Source organism: Ramularia collo-cygni, assembly GCF_900074925.1.
Source record: "Ramularia collo-cygni strain URUG2 genome assembly, contig: RCC_scaffold01, whole genome shotgun sequence".
Lineage (NCBI taxonomy): Eukaryota > Fungi > Ascomycota > Dothideomycetes > Mycosphaerellales > Mycosphaerellaceae > Ramularia > Ramularia collo-cygni.
Window position 1 is genome coordinate 1691514 of NW_019716255.1, and position 23014 is coordinate 1714527.

Genomic DNA, 23014 nt, shown 5'->3' on the forward strand with positions numbered 1-23014 from the left:
TAGAGCCTGCGCTCGCGGCTGGTCGACAGCACCGATACATGAAGCGAGCCCGATGGTCCATGTAATAGCGAACCATGGCCCTTGAGCTCCCCAAAGTGGCGGAAAGCCAAATGGAATGATCGTATCGGTAGGTATTCCTTTGTTCATTTGAAGAACCTGGATGGCCMGCGAGTGACTCTGAGCCAATCGTGCCACAGAGAGGAACATCATCGCAGCACCTACGATTGTCACCAGTGCAGTAGAGGTTACCACAGCTGCTAGGAGACCAGAAGTGTAATGTTCAACACTGCGACCCAGGCTACTTTTACCAAGGGCATGACCCGTCAGGATACCGAGCCAGCTTAAACCCGTTGTAATACGCCAGTTTTCTAGCCTTCGATCCAAGATGCGCCTGTCGGCTAGTACAGACAGACCCAGAAGAACCACAAAAAGAGGCGTTGTGATAAGCCAAACACACGCAACCTGGTCTTCAGCGGCCGACAACAAGGCATACGATGCCAAACCCCAGATGACCCCGGGCCAGATCACCATAGACAATGCTATCATCTTGTAGCCAGTATCACTCCTGGGTAATTCATCCGTTATATTCCAGTCGGCGGTCATGGTGCAGATGGTTGCAAAAGCCGCAATGCCGATGCCGCCGTTGTATTCTTGGCCATGGTATTTATAGCCGCTGAAATCGCAGCAGAGCCATGCCGCACATGCTAGCCAGAATTTGGAGGCCATAGGCAAGTCGATGGTCCGGGAGTGACGATAGAGGTGAGATGGTCCGGGGAAGTTGACAGATGGAGGGCGGTATAGATGTCTCAGTGAGCAACAACCAGCACTGTTCGCGGTAGGTCATTTCATTGCTGGAAGGCTCCCTATCCAGGGAAGATGATATCGTATTCGTCGAGGAGGAAGTACCACATGTAGTTGCACGCTAAAGGTAATTCCCTCAAACTCAAAACCAGATCCACATCCTGAAAGGGGCTGTGCCACGTTGGTCACAGATCATTATGATCGGCTGGCACACTCCAGATATGGAGCTCACCCTACATCTCAATCTATATCGTTCCACCCCGACCTTGCTTTATATTTTCGGCATTTTCCTCGTAACTCCCAGTTCCTCAATGTCCTTCTGCTTGTGATAATGCGGTGCAACCTCTGTCAGCCACTCCGGCTGCACCGGCATGACACTCCTCATAAATTCCTTGCTAGTCTGCACCAGCTCATAAAACACCACCCACTTCGGTCTCACATCCATCAGAACGCTACTAGGATGCAAATGCACCGTCATGTTGTTCTTTACGGTCCGGTAGCTGTCTCCTCCACTCTGCAATCTCGCCGCATTGGGGAAGAAGCCTGCTGTCATGGCTTTTTGGATCGGAGGGAGATTGGATGCTCCACATGTCGCTGTTGCATCAACTTCTACTCGATCACAGAGTTTCGCCAATTGGTCGCGCACGTCGCGCGCGCGGGTGAGGGAGCGTTGCTGTAGGAAGTTCTCTTTCGCCCATATAAATGAGAAATCGGAGTCGACCCATTGATTCCAGATGTTGAGGTATGTGGCATGATCTCCGCCTTCCTTGACGGTGAAACGTGCGCGGGCAGCGTCGGCCTGGAGCTTCTTGTCTTTGGGCCTGTAGAAGAGAGCAGAGGCTTCACCAAGCATAGCGATGATTGAGAGAATTTCCTCCACACAACCTTCCTTGTCAGCAGCGAGGACAACCTTGGCCAACATGGGATCAGTTGGGAATTCCGCCATTTGGCGTCCGATCTTGGTGAGCTCTCCTTTGTCATTGAGAGCACCCAAGGCGTACAGCAGCTCCAGAGACCTCATCAACATGTCTGGTGATGGTGGGTCCATGAAGTCGAAGTTGATCAGATCGTTGATTCCCAGTGACTTCAGCAAGAGCACGACGCTGATGAGATTTGTGCGCTGGATTTCGGGAGTCGTGTTTGCAGGAAGTTCGTTGTAGTACGCCCATTTCGTGTACAAACGGAAGCACTTTCCAGGTCCCGTACGTCCAGCTCTGCCAGCTCGCTGATTTGCAGATGCACGAGAGATTGGAACTGCGGTGAGTGACTCCATATTAGTCGCTGGAGTGTATCGATTCTCCTTGACAAATCCTGGATCAATGACATACACAATATTGTCGATTGTGAGGGATGTCTCGGCGATGTTGGTGGCCAAGACAACTTTGCGAACTTTGGGTGGAGTTGGATCGAAAATCCGCTGTTGCAAATCCGTCGGCAGGTTCGCGTAGATGGGACAAATCATGAGCTCAGGCGCGGCACTTCCGAGCTTTCGGGCGGTTTCCTGGAGTGACAATTCGGCCTGCTCAATCTCGTCCTGACCTGTCAAGAAAACAAGTATATCGCCCGGCATTTCCTGAGACAGATGGATTTGGAAGACGGTTGTGATGGCTGCCGACAGGTAATTGGCCTCTGGCTGCATGGAGAAGTTCATCTCCACGTCGTATGTGCGACCAGGGATGTTGAGGATAGGGGCACCATCGAAGAACTCGCTGAACTTCTGAGCGTCAAGCGTTGCAGATGAGATTAATAGTCTGAGGTCAGGCCGACCTCGCGCGATGTCCTTGACCAGGCCGAACAGGATATCAGTGTGAAGGGTGCGCTCGTGAGCCTCATCGATCATCAAAGCGCTGTAGCCTCCAAGATCAGGCTCTGTCAAAAACTCACGCAGCAACATTCCATCGGTCATGTACTTCAATGCTGTTTTTTCGGAAGTGGCATCTTCGAATCGAATCGCGTAACCGACCTCCTGGCCCAGCTTCACACCAACCTCTTCGGCGACGCGAGCGGCGACACTCATCGCAGCTACACGACGCGGTTGCGTACATCCAACCTTCTTGCCATCTTTGCAGTAGCCCTCCTCGTACAGGAACTGTGGAAGCTGGGTGGTCTTGCCGCTACCAGTCTCACCAACGATAATCAAGACCTGGTACTCTTTGACGGCGTCCAAGAATTGCTGTCGATACTGATAGACGGGCAGCGTTTTGCGCTTCTCCTCCATCGTTTTCGCCTTGCGCTCTGCTTGAAGCATCTGCTGTGCAAGCAATCTCTCTTCTTGCGATTGCATCTTGTTCAAGCCTCCTTGCATCACAGCATCTGTCACCCACTTGATCTGCTGCTCCTCGTCAATGACATACTCGTACTGCTGCTCCGGCACCCGATCCGCAACAATGATCTGCGCCTTGGTTTTGGCAAGCTGATCTCGTTCCCACTCTYCGTGCTCAGTTACATAACGCTCTCGACCTTGGGCATCGCGATCCACGTATCGGCTGTATAGGGCATCCTGCTTCTTCCGCGTGTCAAGTTTGCCCTTTTCGGTGATGTAGTCATCCGGTATAGCATAGCCATCGAAGTGATCATCGATGTTCTCACGTTCTTCGGCGAGGCGCAGCGCTTCGCGGTTCCGTGCGAAGTCTTCCTTCTCCGACTGAGTGAGTGCTGGGTTGGTCCGTTCTTCTTCAGCTTCCTCTGCAACCTGCTTCCGCAACAGAGCCAGCTCCTGAGCAGATCGCTTCTTGAGATAGTCCTGTCTGGATCGCAAACGGATATCCTTCATTTCCTCCGCCGTGACTTTCCCAGCCTGTGCTCGCCGGGCCGCATCGGCCTCTTCGCGACGAGCAGCACTATTCTCCACGACTTTCTTGGTGTTGCCAGCATCCTTGTTGCGCAGTCGCTCCTCGAACGCCTTTCGCTCCTTGCGATCCCGTTCCTCTTCGTCCTCTGGTTCCTCGTCTATCACCTCCGATTTGGAACGGCCCTCATCCTTTTCGTCATCTGCAAATCTCGTCCGCTTAGCAGGGGGCGATGGAAAGTCCTCTTCATCCTCTTCGTCCTGATCGCCCCATCGATCGTCGAAATCCTCATTGTCTCGTCTGCGCAGCTTCTTGCTGTGCCGCTCTCTGCTCCTGCTCCTTGATCTTCTTCGCTCCTTGTGCTTTGACATTCCCTCTTTATCACCACTTCGCCTCTTCTCCTCCTTCGGTGCAACAGGCGCTGGAGCTTCTTCCTCCACTTCCATATCTACCAGCGCATACTTTTTCTTGCTCGATCTTGGCTTCACTCGCGGCGCGGCAGATGTGCTATCCGCCACAGGCTTGCTGACTCGCGCATACAGGTCATCACTGAAGCGCTTGAGGTCGGCGTCATCAGACTCCAGCATGCTCGACAATTTGTCCTGCAGTGAAGAGGCCGACTTTGCCGATTTCGCCGTCTCTACGACGAAGTCGACGGTCATCTCATCGCTGCCGCCTACCAGCTTGATGAGATGGTCTGAAACCACCGTTCGGAGATCCATTGCGACGACGAGGTGGGTGTGCGAAAATGGTTGCATCGCAACCTCACATTGAGCTTCGAAGTATTTACACACAAGTCATGCAGTCGTTCGGCAAGGTCCGCCGAGTCAATGTGTCGAGTCATGCGTTCCCCAAACTCCAACTCCAACTCCACCTCAATAACATCCCCCATACCCAACGCCTCCCAGAGAAGGACGGTGTGAATTTCGATACAAGCCTATGTCTGGCTTCAGTATTTCACAGTCCTGTGCCGTACCTCGCCACAAGCTAGGTCTCTACAAAGTAAGGTATACAAGATACATGCCACTTGCGTCCGACACCATCTGCATTGCCAGCACTGTTGCCTGCTTCCCGCTTCCGTATGAGACAACGCTCACCTATATCTAGATAGTCAGAACATCATTCGTCCCATGTCATTGCCTAGATCTCTCATCCTCTTCTCATCAGCATCATCATGGACTCGAATATTGTGTTGAAACCTTTATTCCCACCCCAAGATCCTACAGATCGTGCCATACTGGAAATTTTTCAAGATCTCGTTGATGGCAAACTGACACCTGTTATTGCGGTCAAACGCATGGATGCTCTKATCTGCGAGGAGCATAACATTGCACAACAAACGGTGGAACGCACCGAAGGAAATCCGGACGATGGTCTACTAAGTGGGCATTACTTCGTCCTCCATCTGGTGCCGAGACTCGCGCCGCAAGTTCCCGCAGTCCATCCCGGCCAGGACAGGCTCGTGGAGGTTCTTGGAAACATCCCGCGAATGCCGTATCGTGAGGTCACAAGGRGCAACGGGAAGAAGGTCAATCTTTGGTCCGAAGTGATGGTTGAAAAGTTTGAACAGAATAATCTAGCCTTTTGGGAATCAAGTTCGTACTGTGTTTCTCAAGAAATGCAAGAATAGAGAGCAGGCCTGACATTATAAAGGGATTTTCGCACACCATTCTGACAGCGCGGAAAGGCCGGAGCCCTCTTTAGAGAACTTTTCCGCATTCTGCGCCAGACTTTTCGTTGCCGGAATGAATATGACTACTGGGCGGACTATAGATCGGGCACCGTTCACAAAGCTCGATCACTCCAAGGCTTTGCCTAATGACTACGAAAAGCATGCATGCGCAGCAGCGCAATGGCTTCTTTACGCCGGAGCCGAGCTCTTCGAGATGTGTGAAATGAGCGCTACTTACAGGAAAAGTTCATGGRAAACCTGGCGTGTTAAATTCACGGCGATCGAGGCTTCGCAGAATCTTAGCGACCATTGTCGTCAGCTGGCAGGTAAAGTGTTGCAGAAGATGACACAGATCGAAGAGGCAGGTATAACCACTAATGTGGTATATGAGTATGGTATGATGTACATGGATGGCGATACGCTGGTGTCGAGCCGGCCGGAGAGTAGAAGTTATGTTGGGAAGCGATCGCAGTGGAACGAGTACGCCGAAGATTGGGATATTTAGTCCCTGTACACTCCCATATGTTCTGGAATGACGGGGGGCGAAATGCTTCTTCTCCTTGTAATACCGTGACCCATCTGCTTATAGCGCCAAAAAATTGAGTTCATCTCAGCACAGTCGCTCTTCATTTCGATCAGCTGTAAGCATGTGGTTGTTGCTATGCAGTGGGAGCTCTAGCTTGCCAACCGGGCCAGACCTGTCGATATGAGAAACCATCAACATGAGCAGCGCCCCGAACCGCCCCCTCGATTGATTTGCTACTCTGCTAGTGGTTAGGATTCTAGCAGGCCTAGAATCGTCGAGTCTGTAGAGAGCGAGGCCTTAGGACATCGTAGACATAAACAAAGATGTCTTGTCTCGATGAATGATCCTCATATCGAACGCTCTGGCCAACCCATTTACAATTCCACTAGCTGATGTGTGTAACCAATTCCTTTCCCGTTCATACCACCTTAGCTTGAATTCGACACTATCAAGGGCCTGGCCCCTGGGCATGTAGCATACACCACAGGCGGCTCTCTCCCAAGTCTTCACGAATTCAGCAACGTGATTCGGTTGCCTAAGCCAGGCCGAGAGGGCCACACATACCTCCATCATGTCACAACGCATTACGACCATCTCACCGATATCCATTTATTCCCCCTGACAGGATCGGCTATCATGTATTCTGCTCTCTAGATGAATTAGGGATGGAGAAACGGGGTACACAGAGTCCATGGAAGCGGTAGTCCGTGTAGGCGTCCAAGGAAATGCTGCGTGCAGGAAAGTCCCTCGCAAAGTATGTTGCGCGCTATAGGCAATGGCGAGGTGTCTTAGAACAACCAGTGGACGTTTGTATCAATATTCGCTGTCCCGCGAAGTTTGGTTCGGTCCCATGACTACCAAAGAGCTTACCTAAGTATAGTCTCTATTTCTTGGGCGAATGACGCACAGTAGTCTGGAAGAAGGATATATCTTTGGAAGACTCTGGCTTGCTGTGTTTCAGTCCGAGAAATGTGTTTGTTGGAAGTGAACATAGCGCTCAAAACATTCATCTATTCGCCAGATGTAGGCATAGATAGTATCTCGTCCGTTGTAAGTTGACCCAGGGAAGAGTGAWCTTCCAAAAATAACCCAGGCCTAGAAGTAAGTGTTTGAATGTGGAGCTAGAAATGGCAGCACGCTGTAGGAGTATCTCTGGACTCTTCATTGAATCTGGGATATTCCATGAAGCGCCCGATGCTGTAGAAGCCAKGATGGCAAGAGCCTATCATCGATGTCGATGGATGCCTGCAGGTCATTCATTATTGATTGGGCGACAACGGGCTGGGCCGATTCGCGGCTTCCACTCGGCTCAAGAACCTGTGCATTTCGGATTAATGTCGAAGCCCCTGAGTCCAGGACGGTTGGGAGTCATGCTCACCTACGCTGTTCTGATCGACGTGAAGAATAGAGTAGGTAACGATGTCTCATCGACGGCAAGTAGATCGCACTCAAGAAGCGGCAGTTGGACGGTGCAAGAAGTTGAGTTGCCTACGAAACCGGGTCATGCCACGGCAGCCGTTGTCAACCAGCCGTGTAACTTGAAAGGCCGGCCGGCACACCTGGTCGTTGCATTTAAGTTGCCGTTTCATGTTCACATGCAGGTGGGGACCGACTAGCATGGCGTGCCAATTTCGTGACCAGCAACAGATGGATGATCAGGCCGCATCCTTTCCTCCCTTCTTTGTAAACRCGCAATTCTGGAAATCTTGCATCGTTGTTCTGCAATCCTGGGCTGTGCACGCACGACGTACGATCGCGGCTTCCAACCTTCACCGCCGCACCGCCGTACATAGTCTAAACTTAGCTCTTTCGGGCCACACGCGATAGACGGAAAGAGAGCGTAGAAGCTCGGGTTGCCTCGCCGCATGCTGCGCTCCCACCACCGACCGCGCAGCAGCTCGTAATCAAATCATGTCAGCATCGACCCCAAATAAGAAGCCCGCGGTGCCCACCGCGGCACGAAAGACCCCCAACAGCAATGCCGCCATGGCGACATCTGCAACATCTAGTCCTGCGCGGCCAGCGAGCGCAACTGGCACTGCGACCAACCACACCACCAGCACAGCCACCAACGGCCTGAATAGAACACGTTCCACTCGGACGGGAACACCCTTATCTGCTCGTGCTGCTGCTCGGAAGCCCACCTCCGTCGACGCCACCGCGGAGGCAGATGCCAAGGCAGAGATGCATGCCCGACTAGAGGAGCTGGCGGAGAAGCTTGCACTTGCTGAGCAGGCCACGCTGGAGAAGGAAAAGCAGATGGCAGTAGTGCAGGCAAAGCTAGACGAATCGTTAAAGGAACAAGCGATGTTAGAGGAGAGTGTGCACGAGAACTCGGAGCGCATTGAAGAACTAGAGAATGCAAAGAAGGAGAGCACAAGAGCCCGTCGTGAGCTGGAGCAGATTTACGAGTCGGAGCGTGCAGCCAGCATGAAGGAAAAGGAAGAGGCCACCAACCGAGAAGAGGAAATGCGGAGTGCACTGCAGCGCATGAAGGAAACGCTGGCGCAGAGGGAAATGCGTGCGGGTCTGGACGATGAGCGCCGGCCGATGGTGTCACGCTCAGCAAGCGGCCGCAGTGGAGGTGTTTCGCCCAACCCCGAGGCGGGAGATATGCAGTTTGCACCGTCGTCCATGCAAAGGAGCGACTCCGTCTCGCGTAACAACTCCAAGCTGGTTATGCAAAAGGACAAGATTATAGAATCGCTACGGATGGAGCTGGCCGAGTCGCAGATCAAAGTCGTGGAGATGGAGCACATGGGAGGTGGGCATCTACGCGAGCTGCAGAAGCAAATGTACGAAGTCAAGATGCAAAACGCCCGCCTGATGGAGGAAAACGAGTCCTTTCAGCTTCTTCTAAGTGAGAAGACGCTGAGCGGCGACTTTCTCCGCCCCTACAACCCCAACACGGCTTCAAGACCGCCATCACGAAGCCCCGAACCTCCTGGAGAAGAAGGTAGAGGCACTAGTCTTGCAGACGAACTCGGAGATAGCGAGGGCGAAGGCGATAGCAACGATCGTCGTCTGCGGACCGAGGTGAACAGTCTCAAGGACCAGAACAAGGCGTTGACATTGTATATTAACAATATCATCTCTCGCCTCCTCCAGCACGAACAGTTTGAGCAGATCCTGGACAAGACACCCGATCTCATGGCTGGCCCACCCTCACTCTCGAACAAGGACAAGGACCTGCCGCCTCCGCCTCCCGCAAAGGACAACGAGCAGCCTAGTCTCCTCCAACGCGCCAAGAGCGTCATGGGTCCGAAGACCTCAACAGGCCCGAAGCGACCTAGACCACTTTCCCAGCAGCTCGGAGGTGATGGTGGAGCTCCAAGAGGGAATGAAAACCCTGAGACTGCACCAAGCGTGCCGATTGGACCACGCATGGCAAGCGGTCATCGACGTGCGAATTCCGACTGGCCAGCCGCTAGTGTCGTGACCAACATGTATCGCGGTCCATCCAATCCGGTAGGGCCTCTTAGCCCAGGACTCTCATCCCCAAGCGGACGCTCATCCGCCTTCTTCTCTCGGGTACCCAGCGGTTCGTCTGTGCCTACCATTAACGAAAGCTCAGCCGGGAAAGAGAGCGTGGGTCCTCAACGCGATAGCAAACTCCACAGCAATCGCAATAGCATGGTCACGAACTCCCCCAACTTTGAAGCTCTTGACATGGCTGCTTCTGAAACTGCGCAGGGGTTCCCATCTCCTCCCAGGAGTACTACAAGCAGCGGCGACAAAGATACAAAGATCAGTGGCGCGGTTATGATGGGCAGCAAGCCTCGTCCACTACGCTTGGTGCAAGAGGCCGCAGACGAGGATGCGGCGAAGAAGTCTGCCAACCGTAGCAGTTGGTTTGGATGGATGAACAAAGGTGGTGTTGGACCTGGAGGGCTAGGGACTGGCRGTGGACCTTCGAGTGGCTCGAGGAGTAACAGCGATCAGGGTCCTCCAGGGCCGGCACAATAGGATTGTGTTGTGTATTTTGGGACCGCCGAAAGAGGGTACGACGGTATGATTGGATGACGATGGCGGTAGGACACTATTTGGATCTCTACAGTCGTGGAGGATGGTGAACTTGCAGTTGAGACTGTTGCATTGCTTTCGTAGGCATGGCGGAGATACCCGGCTCGCTTTATTGCAGATAGACCTCTCATCCATAGATATGTTTACGAAATTTGAAACGCTGCTTCCTCCTCTAATGAACTCCCTTCACTGGTCGTATACTTCGTTGGGCATACTTGAACTTCAAGACCCGGATCTGGTCCTCGCGTGGCCCAGGGCATTCCCCCACTCAAAACTACTTTTTGGCGTTGCGGGCCTTCTCACATCCGTCGGGCTCCAATGTCTCTTCAACACATCCCCAATGACATCATCCTCGTCCACAATGTCCTCCATACTATCCCCACCTACAAGCCTCACCCCACCAGCCCGCATTCTCTCTCTCTCCTCGCTCAGTTTTGCCCCCTCAGCTTTGCGTCGAGCAAACTCCGCTACAAGATTCTTCATATACACCTCCGCCGCCACCGTCTGACTATACGCCAGTGGAGTCCAATCATAGTTGTTCTTCGCCAGCGGGTCCGCTCCGTTCGCTAGTAACAGCCGCAGAGCTTTCAGTGCTCCAGACGCGGAAGCATGATGGAGAGGCGTATTTCCATCATAGTCCCGAACATGCACGCTCGCGGGAAAATTGGGATCCTCCAATAGAATTGGAATCAAAGCATTGGATGCTGCCGTTTGAGCAGATAATGCCAGGGCATCCAGACCCTCTTTATTCACAATTGGAATGCATCGCGGGAAATTCTGAGCGAGAAGTGCAGCCGTTTGGACGTGTCCTGCTTTCACAGCGAGCATCAGAGGGGTATCGTGGTCTGCATTTCGCGATATTTCTGAAATGTCGTGACCGAGAGTTATGAGGAGCTGGACAATTTCTCGTGAGCCCTGAGAGGCGGCGAGAYGGAGAGATGTGTTGGATTTATTGGCAAAGTCCGGGTTTTGGAGGAGGAAGGGGTGGGAGCGGAGGATTCGAGCGCAGAGGACCGCATCGGAGAGTCGGATTGCGCGACGGAGACGGGTTGGAAGGTCAATCATTGGAGTTGGAGCTTCATATCAAGTCATGAACTGGTTTGCATTGTACGGACTGGAATGGAATACTCGAGGCCGGCTCGAGCTGGAGGAAGAACATGTGTTGTCGAAAATGATGATGTGAGGTGAATGAGTTCCAGGTAGGTAGATCTTCCCAGCAGGCATGTGAATGTGGGGCGCAGCGCAGCGGAGCTACCTTATTAGGGTTTCTATTTGCCGATCAAAGTCAACGTCTCCTCCTCCGCACACCTACATTCGGGACGACGCCGTCGGAAAGGTCTCGCTACCCTCGAAAACATCGGATGAAGTATACTCTGGGAATACGAAGTACGTCTCGGGGGTCTTCTCTGCCTCCGCGATAGGCACCACGACGACATCTACGACATGAGGGCTTGCACCATCCAATCATACTAAGAATATCTACCTGAGCGGTGCCGAATGAAATTTCACCACTACACGAAACGATTCTTAGAGGATGGTCACGGCACCTTGATTATGAACAGCATTTCTGGCTTCCTCCATCTGCGCCTACCCGGTAAGATTCCGAGTGATTGCGTGTCAAGTCTGCGGTCATTGCGACTTCTTTCTAAATGGCCGTATGGGGTCCGTATCTCCGGTAGCCTCAAGAGATCTGTGGCCATTCAGCTCCGCGACATCCCGATCGAATTTTGAGTTGGGTTCAGAGCCTCCCTTTCTGATGCACCAACTTCTTTCAAACTACGGCAGGTTCATCGTATAACCGAACGCTCAGTCTTTCACTACAACCCCATACTTCAGATATTACAATTCTATCCCTCAGACTCAGCTGCTTTTACACTGCCGGGCACTTCCCAGGATCACATTCCTTCGCCCACTTCGTGATGCACATCCCGAAGCTTTTGACACGCTCTGCTGTAGGGCTTTCTGCTTGGTCTATCAGTGATGATACCCAAGCGTCATTCGAGTCTTGTCGTTCAACTCCGCGAGGAGTTCGACTCGCATGAGAGAAAGCTTCACAAGCGCTACTTTGGAAATACTTTATCACCGAAGGTTATGATAAGCTTGTGTCAGGTTGGCGATGAAGCATAGATCGCTAGGAAAAGGCACGGCTAATTCAGCGCTCAGACAACTTCTCGTCAATGTAGGCCAGCTTGGACAAAGTCACCTACCACTTTGGAAATGAAGATCCATGCAATGTTGTCAAGGACGGCATGGCCCGGTGTGGCTTCTCTACGGCTGACGAAGTCTGACTCTGCTATAGGTTCTTCCCACACGAGGCCCAGGTACTAGAACATTGCCTCATCCATGAGCTAACACAAATCTCGTTCAACAGTGGAGCCGGAGACTATGTGTTTGGTGACCAGAAGGAGAGAAAGTTGGCAGAATCTTCACCTAAGCGGGCAGCACGAAACGCAGACGATACAACGTCCTATGCGAAGGCAGTCCTCGTCGCCTCGAAGAAAAACGCTATTCCTACGGACGAGACCAGGGGATACAAGAGAGCAAAACGTGAGACTAGCGTGATGATAATGAAGAGACTCTAACATGCCCAAACTTAGAAAGACTGTGCTTCGGCTTATCCAACCAATTCATGCTGGAGAAGTATTTTCTTACTCGTAACATGTGGTAGAGAGTCAGCGTTTTCCTGCTTTAAGTGTCTAAGGTAGTTTTGGTATCGAGTGAAGCCCGGTACAGTACCTCCAGGCTACTTCGAGCGATCGACGGTTCGGAGCCACCTCCGGTGAAAGTTTGAACATGCGAAAGTGGAGCCACGGTTCGCTAGCCTGTGGGGACGACGTCTCGGATGAGTTGGTAACTACCTGCTCCGTGTCAGCGACATCAAAGCGAGGCAACTCCGATGAAGTGGCCAATACTGGGAAGACGTTCCAGTGACCCCAGCACAGCGTTTGTGTTTGTTCACCATGACGTCCCATTTGCATAACGCGTCCGTCCCTCGCCATTGACCCTCGCCGTATCGATTGGTTGTTACATTCTTTGTCGCGAGCTCGCAGCTGTTGTCACCATGACCAAATGGCGATGCAATTAGTATGCAACTGCGGGCAGGGGCGATAGAAAAGGCATTTCTCTCTCTACGCGTAATTTCTCACGTATCATCTCCTCTCCAATTTGCATAACAGACAACTCGCCATCACCGTCAATTGCTTTCCAAAAAGAGCCAAAAGACGATCGATATGGCATCTGAAGCAGGACAAGCCGTCTCTGCAGGTCTCAACAAGCTACAGCAGACCCTGGGAGGCAGTGCTGGTCCAAAGGCATCCGATATTGCCGGTGCTACGAGAGACTACAACGACCCCAAGGCTCGCATCACCACTGACTACGGCGTCCTCCAATCCAATACCGGTATGTGGGAACTAAGCCTTTCTCTACGTCTGTAGCTGACAAGCCTATTACCAGATGATACGTTGAAGGTCGTTACCGAAAACAAGACAGGGCCTCATCTCCTTGAAGATCACGCTGGACGAGAGAAGATCAATCGCTTTGACCATGAGCGCATTCCAGAGAGAGTGGTACACGCACGTGGCGCTGGCGCTTTTGGTACATTCAAGATGCACAAGAGTCTGGCAGAGTACACTTCTGCCAAGGTGCTGACAGACACTTCGCGAACGACTGAGACTTTCGTCCGATTTTCAACTGTCCTTGGAAGTCGCGGATCCGCCGACACAGTGCGTGACGTTCGCGGATTTTCCATCAGGGCAGGTTCAACTGGTTGCCGTCCGATCGGACAAAAGAGTCCACAAAAAATGAATCGCTGCCTTCAATATCGCTGACTATCGATGAATGCAGCATTACACCACCGAGGGGAATTGGGACGTGGTTGGAAACAACATTCCAGTCTTCTTCATCCAAGATGCCTTAAAGTTTCCGGATCTTATTCATTCTGGTAAACCGGAACCACACAACGAGGTCCCCCAGGCTCAATCTGCGCATAATAACTTCTGGGACTTTCAATATCTGCACACGGAGGCTACACGTAAGTGCTTGGACTCGTCTATTGAAAACAATCCTAATCAATATGTGCTTTAGATATGTTCATGTGGCAGCAAAGTGATCGCGCCATTCCCCGCTCATATCGTATGATGCAAGGATTCGGAGTCAACACGTTCACCCTCGAGAATGATGCGGGCAAGAGACACTTTGTCAAGTTCCATTGGACTCCTCAACTTGGCGTGCACAGTTTTGTTTGGGACGAGGCACTCAAACTGGCAGGGCAGGACCCCGACTTTCATCGCAAGGACTTGTGGTAAGTGTGCAATGGTTTCTGCCATGAAATGACTGCTGAAATTGCTATTTTCAAGGGAGGCCATCGAAGCAGGATTGTACCCCAAATGGAACTTTGGTGTACAAGTGATTCCAGAAGGGTAAGTKCGCTTGATAGCATAGATCGGGTTGGGACGTTGCGGTCTACGCCTACCATCATGGCACTTTTCTGATCACCCCGTGTTTAATAGCGACGAAGACAAGTTCGAGTTCGACATACTCGATGCCACAAAGATCTGGCCCGAGGAACTTGTGCCCATCCAATACGTTGGCGAGCTTGAGCTGAACCGCAACCCCGATGAGTACTTTACCCAGACTGAGCAAGTCGCCTTCTGTACCGGACATATCCCTCCAGGTTTGTCATACACTTCACTTGGCGTTTGCATTTGAGCTGACTTGAATCCACCAGGAATTGGGTTTTCTGATGACCCGCTGCTCCAGGGCCGCAACTTCAGCTACCAGGACACGCAGCTGAGCCGAATAGGTATCAACTTCCAGGAGCTGCCTATCAACCGCCCCGTTTGCCCTGTCATGAACAATAACCGGTAAGTCAATGGCTTTATCGAAAGCTTCACTGGATCGTGTCTCGCAGCGGTAACTGACCATACATCTGGAAAACAGGGACGGACAAATGCGGCATACGATCAYAAAGGGCACCGTGAACTACTGGCCCAACAGGTTCGGGAAGTGCCCTCCCGCACAGCCATCAGAAGGAGCCTATGTCGATTACCCGCAGAAAGTAGAGGGCATGAAGGCTCGTCTTCGCAGCAAGAAATTCAGAGAGGTTTGTTCCACATGTGTTACAAAACAGCGCGGGATATGCTGACCCGAACCAGCACTATAATCAAGCACAGCTCTTCTACAACTCCATGTCGAAGCCTGAACAGATGCATATCCAGTTTGCCCTGGGTTTTGAGCTCGATCATTGCGAGGATCCCATTGTGTACAACCGCATGTCTCAACGCCTTGCCGATATTGATCGTCCGTTGGCACAATCTGTGGCAGAGCTGGTCGGAGGCGAGGTTCCACAGACAGCTGGCAGATCAAACCATGGCAAGACGAGCAAAGGCCTGAGTCAAACAGAGTTCGAGCCCGAGATTCCGACAATTGCTACACGACGTGTTGCGATCATCATTGCGGATGGTTACGATGCTGCTGCCTACAACGGTATGGTAGCTGCTCTGAAGGCTGCAAACGCCCTGCCGTTTACGATCGCGCCAAGACGAAGTCCCATCTTCGCTGCTGGTGAAAGCAAGGCATCTAGTGACGGCGTTACGCCTGACCATCATCTTGAGGGAATGCGTTCTACAATGTTCGATTCGATCTTCGTTCCTGGCGGAGCCGATTCGGTCGCAACGCTACGCAAGATGGGACGAGCTCTTCACTGGGTTCGTGAGGCTTTTGCCCACCTCAAGGCTATTGGTGCCGTTGGGGAGGCCGTTGACCTCGTAAGAGATGCGACTGAGCTCGAAGGCATGGAGTTCTCCACTAGCGGTACCGTGACGGACTCATATGGTGTCGTCACAGCGGCCAAGACCCAACCTGATACGTTCACGGAGTCTGTACAGGTGGTGAAAGGTGCCGCCGACTTCATGGGCAGCTACTTTTATGCCATCTCGATGCACAAGAACTTTGAGCGTGAGATTCAAGGCTTCCCGCTGATGGTGGCGTACTAGAGCTAGGTGATGGTTTGTGAAATCATAGCAGTATACAGTATAGCAGGACACAGTACTTAGCTCCGTCGGTTGCGAGGATGAAATTAAACCCATGGCTCGCGAATGGTCCCAGTATAGAACGCGCGTCTTGACATCCTGGCCGCACATGTCCAACTTACTGATCAGTCTTGGAGGATGTTATGCACTATTGCAAGTCTGTGATAATGTCTCGTAAAGTGCTTCACATCTCGACCGGGATGGAGCTAATCGCGGCAAATGAGTAAGCACTTCCGCGATCTTTCTGCATTGGTCAAGTGAATGAATTGTTCTGGATCTCGCCTTTCGATGCTTTCACCTTGAGCCGGTCTCGTGGTGAAGATCATTTAATATATTGCATTGCTGCTTGCGACCTGCTACATCGCGGCAGTCGCGTTCGTCATATCGATTGACACGTAGCTTTTCTGGGCTCAAAGCCGCTACTCCTACACCTACCTCATTTCAACACCTCAAGTGTTTTCACAATTGCCCTTGATGCTTGAGGAGAGCATTTCATTTCAGTTGTGAAATATGGCATTCGCGTCGGGGTGGAAGAAGGTCCTTGTCGCCAGCGGGTTGCTGGCAGCATGGGCCAATGCTGCTCCATCTGTAAACGTTGCACTGCGAACATCGTTTGGGGCACCGCCATACCTGATTGAATTACTGTAGGAGACGCCCGAATCCAGACTTACCGAGACTCTTGCTAACCCGAGGCAGAGAAACGGCGGCAGACACCAACGCAAGCTCCTACTTTCCTCTCCTCGATCGCATCGCAGACGGCTTCTTCGATTCCTCCACAACCGATCAGGACCTTTACACTTCCTTCCGGTCTCTGCTACAGGATGATGGGCACTTGTCTAAAGAGGATTTATCGTTGTTCGACTATGCTCTGTCAATACACTCCGCAGCGCCCCGAATCGAAGCGCATTACCAATACTACAACACGTCGATTGTCCCGGCCATCCCGCAGGATGCTGCTGAAGAGTGCGACAATTGGGTACACGTCCCATTCAGTGGAGAGAGATACTGCTCTGCGGAGATGGAAGAGGCAAGCGCACATTCCTTCGGTCCATYAAGCCCCAAGGTACACTCTCTCCCCTTTGACAGGATTCTGGGGGACAGCTTGAGCGAGCGTCCTTCAGTTCTGTACGCGGAGATAGGCTCAGCGTCTTTCCGCAAATTCCACAAGACATTGAGTAAAACTGCAAGGGACGGAAAGAGTTCATATCGAGTGCGATACAAGGCAGCGACGGGTGCTGAGAGCAAGCCATTTGCTGTCAGCGGGTATGGCGTTGAATTGGCGCTTAAGAGAACAGACTACATTGTCATAGACGACCGGCAAGATGAAGAGGCGCAAAAGGACGCGACGGTCGGTACGGGTGAGGCTAGCCTGAGCGAAGAAGAGGTCTCAGACCTGCGTCCTCTGTCCTCTTCGGAGTTGAGGCGGTTGGGTCTCAAAGCCGCGAGCTTTGTTATGGGCAGTGACTCGCCATTCGAAACACTCCTCCGTCTATCGCAGGACTTTCCCAAGCATTCAAGCTCGATCGCGGCTGCGAATGTCTCCGACGAATTCGTCGCAGAACATGCCAAGAATCGAGCAGAGATTCTGCCTTCTGGCTACAACATTATGTGGATCAATGGAGTTCAGATCATGGCTCGAGATGTCGAAGCGTATGCACTTTTGGAGCACCTCAGACGGGAGCGAAAGCTGATCAACTCTGTCCAAGAGATTGGTCTCAATGGCGAAGAAGCGGTTGAGCTGCTATCTCACGAGGCGATCACTGRGTCGCAGGTCAGCCAAGAGACGCAGCGTTATGACTGGCGGGATGACACCGAAGGTGGAAATGTCATCATTTGGATGAACAACATTGAAAAGGACAAGAGATACGCCGCATTCCCAGGCTCTGCGCAGGCATTGTTACAGCGTACTTACCCTGGACAGCTTCCTTCTGTGCGGAAGGAGGTGCACAATCTTGTAATGTCGATCGACTTTGGCGACTACAACGATGCCGCTCTTGTCGTTGATAGCATTCGAGGATTTGTTGAGAGGAAGCTGCCGATCAGGTTTGGGCTCGTTCCACGCATCAATTCTCCGGTTAGCGAGGAGCACGCCAAAGCGATATTGTACCTGCTGGATAGATACGGGCTTGCTACTGCGCTTGCGTATCYCGAGCGGGTCGTGGAAGCCTCCAGCCGTAAGCTCGGTACACCAGATCAGAAACACTTTTCGGCTGCTATTGAAGGTCGCGAACTTCGCCGGAACAAGGATGCACTACCCCTGACTGGACTACTTCAAGATGAGCAGCTTGATGCTCGCATCAAGAGAGCCCAGGCGTACACTTCCAGGCTTGGAGACACTGGTGTTACTCCGCTGGTCTTTGCTAATGGTGTACCGATTTCGCGCACAGAGGAGTGGCTGTCGACGATGAGCCAACGAGTCGGTACAGATCTGCGAATTGTGCAGCAGGCTGTTTATGATGGAAGCGTTACAGACGCAGACTATCTACCAGATCTATTCCTCGAGYACGCTAGCTTGAGGAGAAATCCACTGGTAGTTCCAGAAGACGATAAAGCTGTTCGCCATCTCAACCTTGGCGATTATCCCGAGCTTGAGAACCTGCCCAATTTGCCTGCAAGCACAGACACTATTGAGCGAGAACTCGTCCACATCACAGTGGCAGCTGACTTGGACAGCGCTAAAGGTTTCGAGCAGCTCATGGAAGCGCTGCTATTCCGCCAAGAGCATGACAACGTTGAGGTTGCTGCTCTGCACATTCCTGGCAACTCGAGCATGACGCAGAGATTGGGGTCAATCTTTGCAACTGCAGACGGCGAGAAGGCGCTCACCGCTCTTGCGGCAGGATACGATAAGCTTCGGGGTGAGGGTAGTGATGGATCCCAAGATGACGCAGCCTCCAAGAGGAACATTTACGAGAAGATCCGCTCGACGTCGGCAAGTCCATCAACTTCAGAGCTTGACGAAGCTGTTATACAGGCGTGGGCGCCGTTTCAAGACATTGTTACAAGCCTAGGCATCCAACCGGGCCAAAAGGCCATGATCATCAATGGCAGGGTGATCGGCCCAATTCCCGAGTGGACCACGCTTGAGGCCGTAGATCTCGAGACCCTGTATAACCATGAAAGGAAGAAGCGCCTACTGCCCGCTGCTTTGGCAATCGAGGACCTCAAGCTTCAGGAGAAAGCGTCTACACCACTGGCATTTGCGCGTATATCGAACTTGATTGCGCTCTCGTTGATATCGGACGTACCGGAAGGCATTTTTGAAGCAGCTCCTACCGTGCGAACGGATGTATTCAAGAAATGGAGCTCGACCCATACCGCGATTCAGATGGGAGATCCCAAGACGGCGTCGATTCAAATTTACACTGCGATAGACCCTGCTTCTGAGACGGCACAGAGATGGATACCTATACTCAAGGTCTTGTCTGAGCTGGACGGTGTATACGTCAGTCTATTCCTCAACCCTCGGGATCGACTCGAGGAGATTCCCATTAAGCGCTTCTACAGACATGTGATTAGCTCGAAGCCTGTGTTTGAAAGTGATGGCTCGTTAAGCCATAATGGCGCTCATTTCAGTGGGTTGCCCGCGGACGCTTTGCTCAACATGGGTATGGACCTTCCACCATCATGGTTGGTGGCACCAAAGGAAACTGTGCATGACCTGGACAATATCAAGCTGAGTGCGGTTCGGAGCGGCTCCGATATTGATGCGACCTACGAGCTCAAGCATATTCTCATCGAAGGTCATTCAAAAGATGCTTCAACTGGACCTCCTCCTCGCGGTGTTCAGTTGGTGTTGGGTACAGACCTCGATCCACACTTTGCAGACACAATTATCATGGCCAACCTTGGTTATTTCCAGTTCAAGGCGAACCCGGGCGTGTACAATCTTGGTCTTCAAAAAGGACGAAGTGAGGAGATCTTCAACATCGATAGCGCAGGATTGCTAGGCGCCACTGCGCAGCCTGGCGAGCATTCCACCGAGATTGCATTAATGGGATTCAGAGGCACCACCCTGTTTCCACAACTATCCCGCAAGCCTGGAATGGAAGCGGAGGATGTTTTGGAAGCTTCGAAATCTACATTGGAGTCTCTCGCAGAGGGTGCCGACAAGTTGCTTGCACAAGCTGGATTGAGGTCACAACATGCAAGCAAATACCTTTCCAAAGCTGCACAGCTTGGATCCGGTTTGTTCTCAGGAGTGGGCAAGTCTGAGGTTACCGCAGCCCGCCATGCCGACATCAACATCTTCTCCGTCGCATCCGGTCACTTGTACGAGCGTATGCTGAACATCATGATGGTGTCCGTCATGAAGCACACCGAGCACACCGTAAAGTTCTGGTTCATCGAGCAATTCCTATCTCCTTCGTTCAAAGACTTCCTGCCTGTCATGGCAGAAGAGTACGGTTTCCAGTATGAAATGGTGACCTACAAATGGCCACACTGGCTGCGCGGACAGAAAGAAAAGCAACGTGAGATCTGGGGTTACAAAATCCTGTTCCTGGACGTACTATTCCCTCTGGACTTGGACAAGGTCATCTTCGTGGACGCCGACCAAATCGTGCGGACTGACATGTACGAGCTTGTACAGCACGATCTTCAAGGCGCACCCTACGGTTTCACACCCATGTGCGACTCACGCACCGAGATGGAAGGTTTCCGATTCTGGAAACAGGGATACTGGAAGAACTTCCTCAAGGGATTGCCGTATCATATCTCCGCTTTGTATGTTGTTGATCTGAAGCTCTTCAGACAAATGGCTGCGGGAGATAGGTTGAGACAGAATTATCATCAACTCTCCGCTGATCCAAACAGCTTSAGCAATCTGGATCAGGATCTCCCGAATCACATGCAGTCCATGCTCCCGATCCATAGCTTACCGCAGGAGTGGTTGTGGTGCGAGACGTGGTGCTCTGACGAAAGTCTGAAGGAGGCCAAGACGATTGACCTGTGTAACAACCCTCAGACCAAGGAGCCCAAACTCGATCGTGCGAGGAGACAGGTTCCGGAGTGGACGGCTTATGACGATGAGATAGCTAAGGTGGCGAAGCGATACAAGGACAGGCAGAGTGGTGCCAATGAGGAGGTCGTCGAACCTGGGGTTCCTGGCACGCAGGCTGGCGAGGAGAGCATTCAGGAGAGACTCCAGAGAGAGGATGCGGAGAGGGAACGTAAGCAACATATAAAGGATGAGCTATAGATTTAAAGGAATGGATCACGGTCAAAAGTCGTCCGCAAGACGCTTCAACTTGCAGCTTTTGATTGTGCGACCCTTCGAGTGTACGCTTTGTTTGAGCTCCAACGGTGGTGTCCAACTGCAGGACCCAGATAGGGTCATGGGCAGTCAAGCGATCGACTGGGCCGATCTTCCTCCTGTGTAGTATGTAGCGGTACCGCAGATTGATACTGCATTGCACTTGGAGAGCAAGTGCTCCTCGGGCGTATTGAGTCACTTGAACTTGAAGTTCCTCTCTCTCAATCTGAAACTCGAACACGGTGACTTGCATACACTAGGGTGGTTGCTAGTTGTACAAGAGGTGCCACCCCAACCACAATCACAGTTTCTGCACACAATCATTTCATTCTCTTCACCCTCCAAAGCTGCGGTAGAAAGTCCTGTGCGGCTATAAGTCTGCTTTTTTGTGGGACCTCGAGAAGTGTCTCGAGATAGCTAAAATCACCACCCTCCTCCTTCCCCATTTCCACACTCTCATCTCTGCTACGGTACCGTCTTCTTTTTGTCCTCGCATAAAACGAAGAGATTGAGAATGAAATCATTCGTCCTGCTCGCGGCTCTCGCGGCTCTCCCCTCCCTCTCCACAGCCCAGTTCTTCAGCATGATAGCAGCCCACTCCACGAAATCAATCCATCTCACATCCATCAATGCCGCGTCCGGAGGCCTCTGGGCTGGAAAGGCACAGACCGATTACTGTCCCGTAGTCCAGGGTTTACCTTGTCCCAACACGACAGGAAAGTCTACGGCGTATGGAGTGGGGGGTGATGGCGGCGGATTGGGGTTGGCTGTTGGCGTTCCTGGCGGGCAGCTTTTGTATGTTTTCGACAATTGAGAATGTCTGTTGGACAACGCTGATGATGCATGTATAGATACATCGATCCAACGTGTGGTCGGATAGGATATACGCTGCCCCATTCCGCATATATGCCTGTGGGAGCCATTACAGAGGGATGGTAAGTGTGCTGGCTTCGTCTGTCGGATCCCTCTCGCAACGCAGCTGACATGCAATTCCGATCAGGAAGAACACTCAACTCGCATGGTTCGGCGAGCTATCCTGGAGTATGACGGGAGTCGGCGAAGGCGTGCTGTTTTGTTCTTGCGGCAACGATAGCTCGATTGGGCCGTGGCAGGCTTTTGCCAAACTCGACAATGTAACGTACGGAAAAGAATGCCTGGGTGCTGCGTTGATCACCAGCAACGCGACGCAAGCCAGTGGATATGAGTATACCTGATAGACAGGAAGGAGGGAAGGAGATTCTGTGATCATCAAGAGTCAAGCATGCAGTTTTTGGTAGTTTCGAATACCTTTTGTCCTCTTGATCGCGTATGCCATTCTTCCCGTCATGCGCCAAAACTCCAAGATCCTTCGTTGGGTATCATCGCCTAAACACACACAAGTCCTCATGACAACTCATCGCTCTTCCACAACATCCACCGCCTTCTTTGCCTTTTCCATCTTCGCAACTGTCCCTCCCAGACCCGTCTTCAAGGCAGCGAGACTTTCGTTGCCCTTTTGCCATGTACTCTGCATCTCCTCGATTCGTTCCACGCTCCCCAATTCCACCCTCGTAGCTCTCGCAGCTTCGAGCTTAGCTTGCTCGGCGGCTTTTATTCTCGCATCAAATTCCTCTGATTGCTTTTCGAAAGATTGTGTGAATTTCTGCGCCGTTTCCTGGGGTGCTTTTCGTCGCAAATTCGCTAGCTGGAGTGTCTGATGTTCTATTTGTGCGGAGAGGGCCTGGATACGTTGGGCGAGTTTTGTGTCGAAGGGTTCCAGCTCTGTGCACTTCATGTCAGCCATTGCACACGTAAAATGCTTGCGGCATGTGGTTGTGTATTGATACCTTCTCCCTCCTGTGCCTTTGCCAATTCAGCCTCGAACTCTTCCCTCTCCATTCCATTGATACAAATGCTGTCCTTGGAAGCATTGAAGGTGTT

At 52.1% G+C, this 23014-nt stretch overlaps 4 protein-coding genes; 3 read left to right on the top strand and 1 right to left on the bottom strand.

The window, feature by feature from the left end:
- Positions 1–1072: 1072 nt before the first annotated feature.
- Positions 1073–4312, bottom strand: RCC_00622 (probable mRNA splicing factor ATP-dependent RNA helicase; the record flags this gene model as incomplete). Its single annotated transcript, XM_023765779.1, has 1 exon — positions 1073–4312. One exon carries the CDS (start codon positions 4310–4312, stop codon positions 1073–1075), a length of 3240 nt encoding a protein of 1079 aa, XP_023621547.1.
- A 3387-nt stretch (positions 4313–7699) lies between these two features.
- RCC_00623 (uncharacterized protein) lies at positions 7700–9754 on the top strand (the record flags this gene model as incomplete). The annotated part of the gene is made up of 1 exon (XM_023765780.1): positions 7700–9754. The coding sequence occupies one exon, from the start codon at positions 7700–7702 to the stop codon at positions 9752–9754; it is 2055 nt and encodes a 684-aa protein (XP_023621548.1).
- A 3287-nt stretch (positions 9755–13041) lies between these two features.
- RCC_00624 (probable Catalase-1) lies at positions 13042–15804 on the top strand (the record flags this gene model as incomplete). XM_023765781.1 has 9 exons in its annotated part: positions 13042–13210; positions 13265–13533; positions 13655–13841; positions 13895–14111; positions 14167–14229; positions 14320–14483; positions 14538–14673; positions 14750–14912; positions 14965–15804. 9 exons carry the CDS (start codon positions 13042–13044, stop codon positions 15802–15804), a joined length of 2208 nt encoding a protein of 735 aa, XP_023621549.1.
- A 546-nt stretch (positions 15805–16350) lies between these two features.
- RCC_00626 (related to KRE5-killer toxin-resistance protein) lies at positions 16351–21040 on the top strand (the record flags this gene model as incomplete). XM_023765782.1 has 2 exons in its annotated part: positions 16351–16484; positions 16537–21040. The coding sequence occupies 2 exons, from the start codon at positions 16351–16353 to the stop codon at positions 21038–21040; spliced, it is 4638 nt and encodes a 1545-aa protein (XP_023621550.1).
- Positions 21041–23014: the final 1974 nt, after the last annotated feature.